The following is a 16,696-nucleotide window of genomic DNA, read 5'->3' on the forward strand; positions in this document are numbered from 1 at the left end:
TAAAGTGATCCGATAATAGTTTACCGACGCGCTATTGCAAAGAATAGAGACGATATCATGGCCGTAACTATAGAAAGTCGTACTACAACACCACGCATAGAATCCAAAAAATACTTTAAAACCTAAAAAAACTTAAACTAAAAAAGTTTCACAGTCATCAGTAAAAAAAACCAATGTCTGTAACTTGCACCACAAAAACATTTAATTTTTTGAAAACTTAATTACAATAATAAAATTTTTAGTTGTTTTTTTTCTACCCATACAAATCGACCCGGCCTAATACGCACAGCTTTGACGCTCATTTCTAGTATTCGTCAGCGTTGTGCTCGGCGCGGCTTTGGGCGTCCACTCTCAGGTACCCTAATATTTGGTACAAAGCATAGCACTATGAAGGGGCATATTTGGATGTAATTTCTTTCGGGTAGTTGGCGTGACCCCGCCATTACTAAGTTTTTTGCACATATCTCATTAACTACTTTAGCTAGAACAACGAAAATTTCTAGAGTCGGTTTTTTAGGTACTACCTTATACAGTCAAAAATGGACGGATTATAACTACGTCTACATCCCATACAAAGGACATATAGAAAACTACTAAAAATGCTTTAATTCAGAAAGGAAAAGCACCAGAAGCCTTAAATTTAATTATAAGACGGTACAGGAGGGCTGCACTCAAATTGGTATGCAAAATTTTTAATGGGCGTGGTTCCGCCCATTTATGGGTCAAAAACCATATCTCCGAAACTACTCGACAAATTTCAATGAAATTCGGTTCGTAATATTTTCTTGAGATAATGATATGTTGTAAAAACAGGTCAAATCGGTGTGCAACCACTCCTACTTCCAATATACCAGAACTGTGAAGCAATCTGAATCGTTTACTTTACAATATATAGTGGAGTCTGTGTATAGTGAACCCGCGGTATAATGAACACCTCGATATAGTGAACGCCTAAAAATTTACATTGAGTACTCTAAATAGTGAACTATCGAAAACTCGAAATAGTGAACAGAGTTTTAAACGCAACGGCAAGCATAAACTGTTAAAAATTGCTCATTTCATGTTTTTTACTGGAAAAGCTGCTGCTATGTATTTGGCGCCAGTCTTTATTTGTCTCTTGTCGGGTGCAAAGCGCTTCTGAGTGAATGTGTACTGTTGTACGTATTTTTAAAAGTGTTTATCTATACTAATATTATAAAGAGGAAATGTTTTTTTGTCTCGAATAGGCTCCGAAACTACTGAACCGATTTGAAAAATACTTTCACCGTTGGAAAGCTATACTATCCCTGAGTGACATTGGCTATATTTAGTTTAAAAAAAATAGGGTTCCTTACCAAAACTACGATAATGTAAAAAATATACAGTAGAATCCGGATATAACGACCTTCAAGGGACCGGCGATATTATGTCGTACTAACCGGATGACGTATAAAACGGATATTTACATATGTATGTAATTATGTATTATAAGTGCGAAAGTTTGATTTTCCTATTTGGGTAAATAATAGAATCAGTTACATGTTTATTTTAATTATTCTTATATGTACTGTAATACTGTCACTAACGTAGGAAATCTGTTATTTGGGTTTGTTTTTGACAGACTTTTGTTCGGTAGTAAGAACTTCGGACAGCATTGTGAATTCGTGACATAATTGTTTTCATATGGTCATCTCAAAGTTAGTCTGAACAAATACAATAAGCGTTTCCGCAGCCTTCAGAGCTTCAGTTACACTCAAGACTGGATAAAACTCTGGTTCGTCATCATCACCGGCGCTATCTTTGCTATTCGCATCGTCGGCGATGATATTATCCACAATGTTTTCATCAGACGGCTCTTCACAAGTGGCGACAGCATCATCAACACGCGCGTATTTTTCAAAGTCCTCGTTTGTTATGGGTAACTGATGCTTATCAATAGGCTTTGCCCAAATGCTCAGCGGTACGTCGTTTTCTTCGTTAAAATCATCTGAAGTTGTGGTACATTCTACATTGCTTCGGACAAAACCAGCATGTTTGTAACAGATAAAAATTGTTCCTTGCTTGAGTTGAGTCCAGGCACTAACTATGATTTACGAGCGCCAATAAGAAGAATTGAACGGTGAAGCGCGTCGTTTTAAACGGACGAATTATCGTAAAAAATGTCGCTATAGACGGTTTGTCGCTCAAACCGGAGTCGCACTAAACGGTTACATTTTCTCAGTATCTAACTATTAAACCGAACTTGAGTAAATAATATCGACGCTAAAAACGGTTAGTCGTTATAAGCGACGTCGTTATAAATGAATTCTACTGTACGCAAAAACCTTCTTTAATCGCGAATGCTGCGAAAACGATTGAAGATATAACAAAGTGATGTACTACAATTTTGTAGAACTTATCATTATCTACAAAAAAAGTCGCGTCATTATATGTCTAACTATTATAGTATTGTCACAATAAGCTATTTTATATAAAAAATTAATTAAATACCACTACTTGAAAAGGCTCTTTATTTATATCTTAGTATTAATCCTTATCGAAATAAATGATTTATTATTTAAGATCGCTTCAAAACCTTTATATAACTTTTTGAATTATTAGATTCTGACATTCCATTCAAAAGATATCACGAGTTAAAAATTTTGAAAAATATCCGCTCGGCGGCTAACTATGCCTTGTAGAGTTGTAGGCGTCACTCGGGAACGAGAACGGCCAAACCGATCTGGCTAATTTTAGTCTTGAAATATTCGTGGAAAGCCAGAAAAGGATTAGAAAATGAGTAAATATGGAAAAAAATTGCGAGGAAGATCAACTGTTACTGACGGGCTATTCGCATGCCTAAATTTGTGGCGACACATAAAGAATCGCCAATTAACAACTAACATATGAGGGTTTTTGCAACTATATCAAATTGCGATTGTAGAACCAGTTGGCAGTTGACACCTCGATGGATTAATAGCATTTCCAAAAGATTTCTGTCACTTCATTGACTCGAAAGAGAAGTTTTCCTGACATGAAACCTCAATATGATAACCATGACTGATTGTATGACCTATATTGGTGGTAAAAAAAAAATATATCGATGATCTTAATGCGACAATTTAGAATTTCGGTCCAAGAGAGTTGACACAGCTACAAACCAGGATGACGTAGTCAATTATCCCAAACTATTTAAAATTGCCTGTACTATCACCACTCACTTGGCAATTAAAAATAGTGTGAGTTGTCATCATGCTGCGTAACATAAATCAACCTCGAGTAATCAATATCGTCGCCGAAGCCAAGATTGGACCAACTTAATTTAATGTATACTTTAGCCACGAAAACGTGTGGTCGGGTCTGCTAGTGTGCTAATAAATTAAGTGTTATCATGCCTGTGAGGAAATTCCTTCCATTAAAGCAAAAACTTGAAATTGCTCAAAAACTCGAGAAAGGTGCTAGTGTTTCATCCTTAGCAAAAATTTATGGTGTGGCCAAATCAACAGTTTCGGGAATAAAAAAAATGCTCGTAGTATTATATCCCACCAGGCAGTCGGAACATCTAAGCGGAAGACTCTTAGAAAAGGCGAGTATGCCCGCATGGAGAAGATGTTATACAAGTGGTTTATAGCTCAACGAAACAAAAATTGTCCAGTTACTGGGGAAATGCTTAAGAAAAAAGAAATAAGCTGCACGCTGACTTTAAGGAAAAAGAAGGTAGCTTTCATGCCAGCCCCGGTTGGTTATCTGGATTTAAAACTCGCTTTGGAATCCGACTTTTAAAAGTGTGTGGCGACAAACTTTCATCGGATATCCAGGCAACTGATCCCTTTAAGCATAAACTCAGAAACATTATTTACGAATTGAAGCTTTGCGAGGACCAAGTATATAACGCAGACGAGACCGTCTTGTTTTGGAAAATGCTTCCTGATAGAACGTATGTCAGTCAAACAGAAAAAACAGCTCCGGGAAGAAAAGCAGAAAAGGCCAGAATTACTTTTCTTGCATATACAAATGTAACTGGTCAGCATAAAGTCAAACCGTTAATAATTGGGCATGACAGGAAGCCGCGCTCTTTTAAGGCTTATGACATCCCTGTAGACTATCGGAACTCTAAGAATGCATGGATGACTGCCAACATTTTCAGAGAATGGTTTCACCATTGCTTCGTCCCTCAGGTACATTTATAATGCAACTCCTGACATTTTTGCAGAGTATTTATTCGTTTTTAATTGATATTAGGTTCATAAGTATTTACTACAGAAAGGATTACCAGCCAAAGCTATCCTTTTGCTTGATTACGCCCCTTGCCATCCTCCAGAAGATGAACTTAAAACTGCTGATGGAACCATATTCGTGATTTATTTGCCTCCATATGTAACGCCTTTAATTCAGCCTATGGATCAAAATGTAATTCGCTTAACTAAGCTGTATTACCAAAAGCATCTCCTGCTTTTAGCTGTAGGAAAGGATGACATCACACAATTTTTAAAACATTTAACTTTAAAGGATGCTGTATCATTTTTAATGCTTGCTTGGAATCAGCTGCAGGCAAATGTAATAGTAAAATGTTGGAAGCCTTTATTAGAATGCTTAAATACTACAGAAGCAAATGAAAGCGAGGATGAATACGATGATATTCCTTTGAGCTTACTTCGTCAAAAAATATTGCAGGAAAAATTGAAAGAAGTTCATGATATACAGGGTCTGCTGCAAGTTGTATTACCGGAGGTAATTTTATTCACCCTCTTGACAAGCACCTTTTAATTAAGTTTTTATGTGAACATTATTTGTTTTAGGAAATCTACACTGAACAAGATATTGAGAAGTGGAAGTCCAAGTTGACGAAGAAATTGATTTAGATAATTATGCCATGGATACTAAAGAATCTGGTCATGACAGCCAAGGCGAGAAACAGATGGGAAATTCAATAAAAGCTACTGAAGCCATTAAAAGCTTCGATATAGCTATCGCATGGTCTGAAGCTAACACCACTGACTATGCTGGCATCCTAGTACTGAAAAGTCTACGAAAAGTCAATTTCCGAAATCAAAAAGCAAACATCTATTCGTAAATTCTTTCAATAATATGTATGTATTTTTGAAAAAATTACTTTATACATATAACCTGTTTTGTTTACATAAACAAACATGAATTTAAAGCTAATAAACCAAGTTAAAAAAAATGGTGACCTTAATATAGTGAACAACCTCGATACTGCGAACAGGCATTGCAGAAATTAGTTCACTATATCCAGACTCCACTGTAGTTGTTAAGCGCTATTGAAGATATCGGAACATATCTTTGGACAAATACTGCATTTATATTATTGATAAAATTAAATACAGTAGAACTTCCATAACCCGAACTTCTATAACTCGAGGTTCTCCATAACTCGAACTCTTAAATTGGCAATAGAAGTTAAATTTCTTACAAATTTCCTTCCATAAATCGAACTTTATGACCATGGCACAATACAAAAAAATAAAATTTTACTGTTGAGGCAGTATTTTAAAAGAGTCTCTCTATATCGTAAGGAGGCGAACAAAAAACGAGCCAAACAATAACAAAGTGCAACAAACAAAATTACAGAATACATATTTTAACGTATGTATGTACATATAACTTTATGCAAAGTAAATAACCAAAACTGTCGGTAAATCTATATTTTACAGCTTTTTGAAAAATTTATATTTTAATGCAAATTTCTATAACTCGAAGTCTTTCTAACTCGAAGTTTTTTTGTGGATTATGGTGATTCGAGTTAGAGAAATTCGGTTACACCCTAACTTAGCCCTTCCTTACTTGCAACGCAACTTTAAATTTCATCTGATTTTTACACTTAATAACAATCTTTAAAAAACTGCCGGCAGTTTCATTTCGTTTGCTTTTGCTTCGACTGCGACTTTGGTACAAATAAAACAGTTACAAAAATACGTTAGCAGCAACAGTCGGCGTTTTCATTTTGTTGCTTCTTATTTTGCTGTTGCTTTTGACCATGATCACAAGTCGTACCAGCAGCAAGTGTCTACTTTCGGCAGTCGTCGGCAGTCGCAGTCGCAAAAATTGATGCACTCGACTGTTTGCTGATTTTGATTTTTGTTGCTTTTGCTTTCGGTGAATAGCAGTTAGCGTCGATTGTTTGCTTTATGTGATTTTACAGTGCCTGCTTCCTTGTTTTTTGTAAATATCTTGCAAACTACTAAAGCTGTATAAACCAAACTTTCTGCAGCCAGTTCCCTTACGTACCCGATCATATACCATGAAAAAAGATAAAACCTGATAATAACCATGCCTACCTCCCATACAAAGGTTATGTTGAAAATTACTAAAAGTTCGTTAGCTCAATAACGAAAAACATCAGAAACACTAAATCTGTAAAGAAGAAATGGCGGAAGGAAGCTGCGCTCAGATTTTTTACAAAATGGAAAATAGGCTTATGGGTCAAAACTATATCTCAGAAACTTCTCGACCGATTTCCTGCTAATTGATTTTTGTAACTGTTTTTGCTGATGCTTTGACTGCGAATTCGGTGTTTTTCCGAAGCGTATGCCGAAGTCATAGATAATTTTAAAAAGTCGCCAACAGTCGAAGCAGCACAAATATTGCGACTTCTGCTACTTCGACTGCAGTTTTTTAAACACTGCTTAACAATATACATAAGTGCATACATATGTATATATAAAACATGTACGAATGAAAGCGGAATAGAATTATACACCTCTCATCTAAAAGTTATCGAAATCGGATAAGACTTATGGCTAATTTTTGATATTTAAGATATTTTAGTGATATTTACATAGAAAAAAACTTGTTTTGTCAATGTTGTGCAATTCGAATAAAACAGAAATTATTTAACTCCATAGTAACATTCATATGAGTATTCTTAGGGTGATAAAATTTAGACAAACATTATTACTCTTTAAATCGATTATAATGATAAACAATTTATTGATTTCATATTATAAATTTAAGGTAATGAGATTGCTAATTATTGTTATGTTTCATTTTAAGTTTCAGTTACGCCCACATATTGGTGAAGAAGATTCGACAACAGAAACTAAAGATGTAAGTTGATATTAAACAAATATATGGCTATTACCAAAGTTACATAACGCTTCGTTGAAAAAATGTGATATCAGTCGATATCATGCCCACTTCACAAATAAGGGTGATGTTGAAAATTACTAAAAGTTCGTTAACTCACTAGCGAAAACCATCAGAAACATTAATTTTAACAGAAGAATTATAAAAAAGAAGCTGGACTCAGATTTCAATAAAATTCGGTATATGTATAATTTTTTCTCGCCACCTTGATGTCGATAATGTCATTAAACGTTGGACGTAAAATAACATTTGGTCGTCTATTTGCAGAGCATAAGTTATCTTTGGTCTAATTACATTTTTAGTCATCTAGTAATTCAGGTTTCGTATTAAAAAAGAGCGTGTGTCGGCTGTTATAAAATATGCTTTGTGAGAATATTTCGACGGGGTTCTGATCTGACCGTTTTACAATAATTTGGTTTCTAAAGGAGTTTACTGTTTTTTCTTACTCGTTTGAGTCTTTGTGTTGGTGAGCTTTGTGCTGAATGTTGGGAGTCATCAGAATTTAAAGTGTTGTTTATTTGCTGACGAGAAAGTGCATCAGCGACCACGTTCTGATGTCTGGGTTTGTAAACGATTTTTGCACCATATTCTTCAATGAAATTTTTCCATCTGTTTTATTTTGTATTGGGGTTTTTTTCTGATATGGAGAATATTAGAGATTGATGGTCGGTGTATATTCGGCCCTATTACCGTTGTCGTTGTCGTTTTAATAGTCGTTTCTAAGTCTTCGTCGTTTCGTTCCTAAATTGTTATTCTTGAAGTATATCGTAACGCCTAAGAAAAGTTATCGAAAATTGTCTACATATTTTATTTAGTATACTTTAAGGCGCTCTTTTCCCATATAAAAATGTCTTTCTTATGTAACGAGACACATTTTTAAAGCAGTCAATGGATTTTATGCTATTCTCTATTGACTCTAAACAACGTTATCACTGTAATTATTGTACTTACGTACAACAATGTTAGTCTTCCATCTATATTTGATTTTTTAAAAGAAGTAGTGGTGACATCTGCGTCCTCCAAACTTTCTTCTAAAATATTTTATACTTCCAGCGTCTCATGCTTCTTGCTTCTGGCTAATCCAACTACTCTACCTAGTGATCCAACCAAAGGAGACAGGGTTATATGTTTATTAATCCTCTACCGCATACAACGTCATATATGGTTTTGGGATTTGTTGCATTTGGCTTTGCACTAGCAAAGTGATGTAGCGGAACAAATTTGTAACGGTAGTTTTATTTGGACAATTCTTTGTTGATATTTCAGATACTGTTTGATTTTGATAGGTTTTGCTTGTTGTTTTCGTTTACTTTGTGAAAGTGACATGAGTAACGCTAAGTGTATTTCGCGGTGTTTTGGACAAAATTTTTTTCATAAAAATCAGGACTTTTCTCGGAGAAAAAATTATTATTCGAAGGAAAAACATAGTGTTCACACAATAAAAATACAAACCGATTGGAAGGTAAGTACTATAGGCATGCTTTTGTGCAAAATCGGACAAAGCCATATATGGCCTTTCATACAGTACATACGTTTTGCGTTTTAGTAAAAAAGTATATTGAAATTCATTCACCACAGTCTGTCGACGTTTATAATAATTATATGGGCGGCGTAGACTTGCTTGATTCATTACTTGGTCTTTATAGAATTCAGTTACGCACTAAGGTTTGGTACAAACAGATTTTTTTCTACATGATTGATATGTGCCTTGTAAATTCTTGGATCTTGTGGCGCCGTAAGTCAGGGGAATTTATGCCGTTATTTAATTTCAAACTTGCAGTTAGCGAACATCTTTGCAAGGTAGGAAAATCCCGAAAACGAGGGCGTCCAATTGCATCGGTATCAAACTCTTCATCTCCGACAACAAGCAGAGAAGGCACCAAAAAGAGTAAGCGTCAAGACTTTCCTTTGAATTCTATACGTACCGACTGTATTGGACACTTTCCGAAATGGATGAAAAATAGACAACTTTGTCAAAATGACTGCTCATTCCGTTCGTATACTTTTTGTGAGAAATGTAATGTATTCTTATGCTACAATGACAAACGAAACTGTTTCACATGCTTCCACACTGAGTAAAAGTAATACACTCTAAGCAACTTTGTATGCATAGAGAGCCATATATGGCGGCTTTTATTTTCTGATAAAATATGCTTTGTAAAATATTTTTTTTCTACAAATATATGTAAAAGTATTCAAAATAAACATATATTAGTGGAGTTTTATTTTTTTTTTTCATAAAGAAGATGGCCATGCGGTAGAGGGTTAACTCCTCCTCTTGTTGGAGTACTATTTTTTTCTTCCTTTTGAATTTTAAGATCTTTCATATCTTAAATATATTCTTAGATGTAAAAATGCAATTTTATTAATGCCAACAATTTCCGACGCGAGATGGCTGTGGAATGGATTTATTTTTATTTATCCCTTTTCTAAAGTCCTTGGCATATGCGGGATATTTTTCTATTTCAGAAATTAAAATTTCAAGGTGTTTCCGATTTCGAATTTTTATCTTCACTTCAAATATTCCTTCAAACAACCGCGTCGTTTCTATGTCACTCACAATTATAGCAACGACAAAAAACGACTGTTTCTATGTCGTTTCTATAGTCGTTTCAAATTGGGGAATCTCAATTTATTTTCGATGAATGTCGTCAACGCCAACAGGAATGCCAAATAGGCGTTCTTAAGTCGTTTTAAAATGATAACGACAACGGGAATAGGGGCGATTGTTAAATCTGCTTTACCATACAAGTAGTTACGTAGTTTCTGTAGTGACCACACAATTGCGAGTAAAGCTCCAGTTACCGATGATTGACTTGACCTACAGAGACTTGAGAACTGTCACATAAAAGATCCGTTAAATGGGCCTTGCATGTATTTGATTACCGAACGCATGACTTGACTTGAAAGTCTGTTGAATTTAGAACTCTAAGTTACGTTGACATTTGAACTGCTCTCCCTCTCTCACTGCTTCTCTTTTCATTCTCATTATGACACTATTCCAGGGTTGCCTGAATGTTTTCGTTTAAAATTAAATATGTTAAAATTCTAATCTTTAATATTTATAAATCTTCAATTAAATAAAAAATAAGATAATTCAGAGAAAAATACCTTTTTCACAACAATTATTTTTTAATGTGTTTAATAAAAAAATCTTTTATTTTATTTATAACGCAAATACTTGTTTTAAGTGCAATAAACAAATCAAATCAAATAGGTTCGATATGAGGGTAATTTTTGCAACATTCTGCTCAAAGCTATATTCATATGTACATATTTTTATTAAAGAGTTTTCTTTCAAACAGAAAATCTTAACGTGTTCACAGATTTCCTAATAGTGAAGATTTTTTTGTATACTAGTTTGAAAATCTTCAATCTTGGTGATATTTTAATTTAAAAAAACTTAATTTTAAAGCTAAATCTGAACATCTGGAAACTCTTCCCAGAAACTATAATAACAGCTGAAGTTGAAGTTGTGTGAAGTATAACTGCATTTAAGTTTTCCAAGCCAAATTTTTCGAAGCTGAGTCAAGTCAAGCATCGGTAACTGGAGCTTAAGCTTTAGCCAATTTGCTCATATCCAATCCAATTTGGTCGACTGGTCACTCGTCATCATCCTTTCGCTGCTACGTTGTCACTCATTCTTTTTTAGCTCTATTAGAGCTCTCGCGGACCATGCTCTTACTTGATTCCATACATTTGCTGATTGGATCATGTGCGCCACTATATTTCCTGGTATTTCCGTTAGTAGTTTCTCCAGTTCCGTTCTTTCACATTCAAAACGAGGACACTCAAGGAATACATGTAATGCGTTTTCGCATCCATTGTTTATACATACACATGTGAATATGTTTATACATACGCATGTAAATATGTTTATACATACACATGTGAATATGTTTATACATACATAGGGTGACCACCAAGATCTCATTTACGTACACAAAAATTTTTTTTCTTGCCTCTTTCTATAATGATAGGTAGATTACTATAAGTTTATATTATGTACAGTTTTTAATTAATGAAAAAACGGTGCTTACAAATGTAATTTAATTTAATTTGATTTCAATTTATGGTCAAGTTATGGAGGAAGCAGTTTATTTTTCGATATCCAAACTCGTTTTTTGTTTTTTGCATATGATTGGCATTTTTGAATGCGTATTTTTCATTTGATGCAATTTCCTTCAATATTTTAGGTTGCATTTTTTAAAATTCAAAAAAATCCTTACAAGTTATTTTAATGTTGTATCGAACATATAAAAGATCTCGCAATGTTTCGATCTTTATTTGTGATTTGTCATCGTTCCAAATCTGATTGGTCAGAGAAAATACTCGTTCAACGGTGGCTAATGTGCCTGGCAAGGAGAGAATATACGATATGATTCTGACCATGTGGTTGTATGGAACCTTCTTTTTGACGAAATGTTGAAAAATTTCAACCCAGCGTTGATCGGTGGCAGTACCATTTTTTTCCCACGATTGGATTTTCTCTTCGGTTACGTATCTTTCCAAATACGTGAACTGATCGAATAAATCAGTATCGGATGATTCCAGATCAAAATGGTTATTGGTTGCGATGTACTTCGCGGTGGTTTCGATAAACTTCCATTGCGGTGGTTGATCAAGCGCACACCAGGCAAATATCATAATATGGTCAAATTGTTCTTTCCACTTTTCAATATATTTTATACATGATTCTAAGAAAGAAATGAATAAAATCTGTTAAATTGAAAATAAATCTAAATTAATATTCGAACCATAGAATTGACGTGAGAGATCTTGCATCTCTTCTTTTGACACTCTTTCGTCAACAGTAGAAATATGTTCCATTTCCTTTTGCACTGTAGCGGACAAAAATGCTTCTTTTTTCCGAGATTCGAGCGATTGGACAAAAGAATTGAGTGCATGTCCAACTTTCATTGCATTAATATTGTCGCTTTCAACTGCTTTAACTGTTCTGTTGAAAATAGATGCCTACATAAGAAATTAAAAAGAAAGTTATTGGTGCCTGATACATTTCATTCCCATTCACCGATACTTACTTGATCACGAAGGAAAAGCAGCCACATCTTGTCCCTTGGATCTCCAAAAAATAGTAGCAAAGAATTTGGGTTGTTGGGATCTCCCAAAAAATACTCCTTAAGACCACAAGCCTAGGAAAAGAGTTTTGCTGTAACCTATCAGTTTTTTATATTCCACATCCACGGATTCACAAAATTTTTCCAATTTTGCGACACGCACGGTGAACAAATAGAAATGTGAATAAATTTTGACTACAATCATCTCCACATCAAAAGGCATTTTGCCGCACGTTCAAGTATTGAATAACATACCCAAAATATCAAAAAATATTTTCAGCATTAAGAAAACATAATTTAAAGATTCAGGTAGATAAATACAAATTTTTCGCGAAAACAACTGAATTTCTAGGTCACACTTTAACAACAGAAGGAATACAACCAAATTTAAGCAAAATCTAAAACATACAAAAACATACTACATCAAAGCAAATTAAATCAATATTTATAAATCTTCAAATAAAGAAAAAAATAAGATAATTCAGAGGAAAATACCTTTTTCACAACAATTATTTTTTAATGTGTTTAATAAAAAAATCTTTTATTTTATTTATTACGCAAATACTTGTTTGACTTCAAGTGCAATAAACAAATCAAATCAAATAGGTACGATATGAGGGTAATTTTTGCAACAGAAATATAACTATTGCGAATCTCTGCAAGAATTTGTGGTGATCTGCTCAGAAAAAAAATATTTTGCGAATTTATGTAATGAAAAATTGATTGTAAATATTCAAATACAATTTGAATAAATTATTTATTCACCTATCATTTATACGCTTGGCTGGCTCCAATTTATTACATCTTCTAACAATTCCAAATATCGAAAAACTGAACTATTCTGCTCAAAGCAATATTCATATATTTATTAAAGAGTTTTCTATCAAACATAAAATCTTCACGTGTTCACAGATTTCCTAATAGTGAAGATTTTTTTGTATACTAGTTTTAAAATCTTCAATCTTGGTGATGTTTTAATTTAAAAAAACTTAATTTTAAAGCTAAATCTGCACATCTGGAAACTCTACCCAGAAACTATAATAATAACAGCTGAAGTTGAAGTTGTGTGAAGTATAACTGCATCTAAGTTTTCCAAGCCAAATTTTTCGAAGCTGAGTCAAGTCAAGCATCGGTACTCTTTCTCATTTGTGGAGTAATTCTCTTCTGTTTCACTGAGCGTTCGTGTAATCTTGTTGTATTTTATTATATACCCTAAGTATACCACAGAGTCTTTGAAAAAGTGAGATTTCTCGTTAGAGATTTTCATATTGGCCTGGCGAAGCGCATTTATGTATGTTTATGCGGAGATGAGGAATAAATGAGAACATCGTCTATATAGACGTACGCGAACTTCCCGATATATGGTCTAAGGATATCATCAACGCATCTTTGAAAAATATATGGGGTATGCCGAACGGCATACGAAGAAATTCGTACTTAGCTGCATTTACACTAAAAGCCGTTTTCCCCTGTCTGATTTATTAATAAGGATCTGATGGAAGTCGGACTCTAAGTCTAGAGTTGAAAATACTTTTGCGTTTTCTAAATTCTGTATGGTCATGACCAAATCAGGTATGGGGTATCTATCTGTAACAGTTTGAGTGTTTAGTTTCTGAAAGTCTACGACCATTCTGCGCTTAGGTTTCCCTTGTTCATCGGTACTTTTTTTTTTGCGACTGTCCAAATGGGAGAGTTATACGGACTGAATGAATTATTTCATTTTTTAAAAGTTTGTTAATATCTTTGTTAATGAAATCTCTATCCGACATATGGTACGGATATTGCTTGGTCCAAATAGGATCTTCGGATTTCGGTTTAATGGTAGATACTACCGTGGTAGTATATGGTAACACTTCATTTGTGTCTTCATTTCTTTGCATAATTTCTTCGATTTCTGCTCTTTATTTTTCACTATTAACCATATAATTTATTTTTTGCACAGATTCACTTTCTTTCTTGGCCCTATATTTATAACTGAGGGTGTACTCGAAAATGTTGATCTCTGCTTTAATTTTCCTAAGACCCACCCTATTCAAATTCTTCTAATGCATCTGTTTCAAAAAATGTGAGATTATGTTGTAAACCTTTACAGGTTTAATTTGAATAGACTTAACTAAGTTACATTTTGTACTTATATATAGGCAATTGTAGTTCTTCGTCGCGTGTCTGGTTTACACGTTGAAATTTCTGCTGTACGTTGGAATTATGAGATGAAGGATCTCGCGGTTTCCGCGAAATTGATTATTTGGAGGTAGTCCTTGTAAATGACCGTTATAGCTGTTTTGTTTTGTTTTGCAATGATTCGTATTGGGATTTGCGGATCTCGTGTATTGTTGTGATGAATCTACGTCCATTGGTTGGTGCTGTTGCCTGGGTGCAGTCTGATTGTATTGCACCTGTACGTTAGGTCTGTACCTGCTTGAGTTTTGGTAATGTGATGTATTGTCTCTGCTGATTGTATTGCGGAACGTCGAATTGTGAGTTTACATTATCGTGGTATATCGTACTTGCGATAGCGTAAGCGGTTTCTAAATCCGTTCAGACCGAGAATGAATGTCCTCACAGCTTCTCGGTTCGCATATTCTATCATAGCTGATGGATTTCCTGATCCATGATTATCTATCTCAACTTTAGTGAGTGCAAGATTAAGTGACTTGCTGACTTCGGAGTGGTACTCTGCCAGAGTCTTTTTTCCTTGCTTTAATTTTTTCATTCCTTCGAGCAAAATATACAGAGGTCTCTGGTCCGCATAAGTATAATCGAGACGGTTTATTATGGAATAAAAGTTGAACTTGGTGTTGTGGTTTATTAAAATATCGGCCGCCTCTCCTTGAATTTAGCAGCTATTTGTGCTCTCAAGCTTGCGATTTCTTGTGTTGTCATCTTGACGTCGGTGTTCAATAAGGGACGACGGCGTTTGTCTCTTTTTATGAGATTCCAGCGTGTTGTGATGTCCGTTGTGATAACGTTGCTTGACTGTTTTATCTATATATCAAGACTTATTCCAGATTTTGCAGGAATATTAATTTTATCTTTGTTCAATTTTAAGCACCTTTTTCAAAGATCTAGTGCTGGAAGTCCTACTTCCCGTGGAATTTTTTCTATCATTTTCCTCAATGGTCTCAAATCGGACGATAGCATACACATATGTACATAATTATAGGTTTTTAAAAATACGATGGGCTTCTCCTTCTTCTTGTCAGGCGTAGACAACGCTTACGCGGTTATAGCCGAATACACAACAGCGCTCCACGCATATATTCTTTTTATGTAAAACCTTTCTCTCGAAAACTCCTAGTGTCGGCTCATCGGATGTTGACATCGCCCACGCTTCTGCACTATAAAGTAGGACGGGAAGTAGCATCTGTTGGCAAGAGTTATTCTGCCTATTCCTATATTCCTAATTATAGGTTTTTCAAAAATACGATGGGCTTAATTCTTTACATATATAAATCTTCTGTACATGTCTTAGTCATTGAACTCCTCCTAAACGGCTGGACCGATTTAGATGAAATGTTTTGTGTGTATTTTATTTATTTATAGCACGAGATTGTGAATTGCCCTACTGTACTTATTAATTGCATTATAATATATAATTATTATATATAATTAGCAGACCCGGCCACACGTTTTTGTGGCTAAGGTATGCATTAAATTAATAAATCTTTCAATGTAGAGAAAAAATTCTTACGCATAAAGACGAAAACGTTATAGCCGTATCGTATATTGGAGAAAGTAACAAATGACCAAATTTCATAGTTGGCATTATCTTGGCTTTGGTGACGATATTGATTATCTTCTTCACAGCAAGTCTTGTTCTTTTGCAAAGTTTGATGTTGATTTATGTTACGCAGCATGATGACAACTCACACTACTTTTAATTGCAAGTGAGTCCAACAATTTAAAATAGTCTGTGGGATAATTAAATACGTCATCATGGTTTGTAGCTGTGTCAACTCTCCTTTAACGATTAAGATTAAGATCAAAGAGATCCTTGTTTTTTTACCACCAATATAGGTCATTCAATCAGCTATTTACGTTTATTATATTATGGTTTCATGTCAGGAAAAACACGATGAATAAGCTCCTCTTTCGAGGCCATGAAGTGACAGAAACCCGTTAAAAATGTTATTAATCCATCGAAGTGTCAACTGCGTCGCTATCATTTTCAACTATTTATACAATCGCATATTGTTGGAAAAACACTCGTATGTTATTTGTTAATTGGCGATTCTTTATGTGTCGCCACAAATTAGATGATTTTAGGAATGTGATTAGTTCATCAGCAACAGTTGATCCAGGAATAGTCTGGCGAAAATCACCTGCCAACAGAATCATGGTTTCACCAAAAATATTTTTGTTGTCGCGTAAATCTTTTAAAGTCCTGTGCAGTACCTCCAGCGACTTGAATATCTGGAATATCTTCTTTATAGCTCTTTTTTTTTGGCGATTTTGCAGACTGGTGTTTCGTTGATTTGCAATGTAGGAGGAATTTCAAGGCCGAATTGCCGTTTGTCTGCCTACTAACAGGTTCCAAGTTGCCCCTATTCCCA

General features: G+C 34.5%; 2 protein-coding genes across 9 annotated transcripts in view; both read left to right on the forward strand.

The window, feature by feature from the left end:
* Window positions 1-16,696, forward strand: part of LOC128923552 (protein rtoA-like) — a 2,411,103-nt gene that overhangs the window by 1,033,164 nt on the left and 1,361,243 nt on the right. For all 8 annotated transcript variants that reach the window (XM_054235822.1, XM_054235824.1, XM_054235823.1 and 5 more), the window contains one exon: window positions 6,973-7,026. In XM_054235822.1, coding sequence (XP_054091797.1) covers window positions 6,973-7,026 — 54 coding nt within the window. The remainder of the gene's footprint in view (window positions 1-6,972; window positions 7,027-16,696) is intronic.
* LOC128923566 (jerky protein homolog-like) lies at window positions 3,651-6,671 on the forward strand. Its single transcript, XM_054235846.1, has 2 exons — window positions 3,651-4,136; window positions 4,201-6,671. Exons 1-2 carry the CDS (start codon window positions 3,879-3,881, stop codon window positions 4,723-4,725), a joined length of 783 nt encoding a protein of 260 aa, XP_054091821.1. The 5' UTR covers window positions 3,651-3,878; the 3' UTR covers window positions 4,726-6,671.

This window comes from Zeugodacus cucurbitae, chromosome Y, assembly GCF_028554725.1.
Source record: "Zeugodacus cucurbitae isolate PBARC_wt_2022May chromosome Y, idZeuCucr1.2, whole genome shotgun sequence".
NCBI lineage: Eukaryota > Metazoa > Arthropoda > Insecta > Diptera > Tephritidae > Zeugodacus > Zeugodacus cucurbitae.

Bases quoted from the DNA above. Each gene is read 5' to 3' on its own strand.
- LOC128923566 (XM_054235846.1), top strand. From the start codon at position 3,879: ATGCTTCCTGATAGAACGTATGTCAGTCAAACAGAAAAAACAGCTCCG. The intron at 4,137-4,200 runs GTACATTTATAA...AATTGATATTAG, and splicing joins ACCATTGCTTCGTCCCTCAG to GTTCATAAGTATTTACTACA.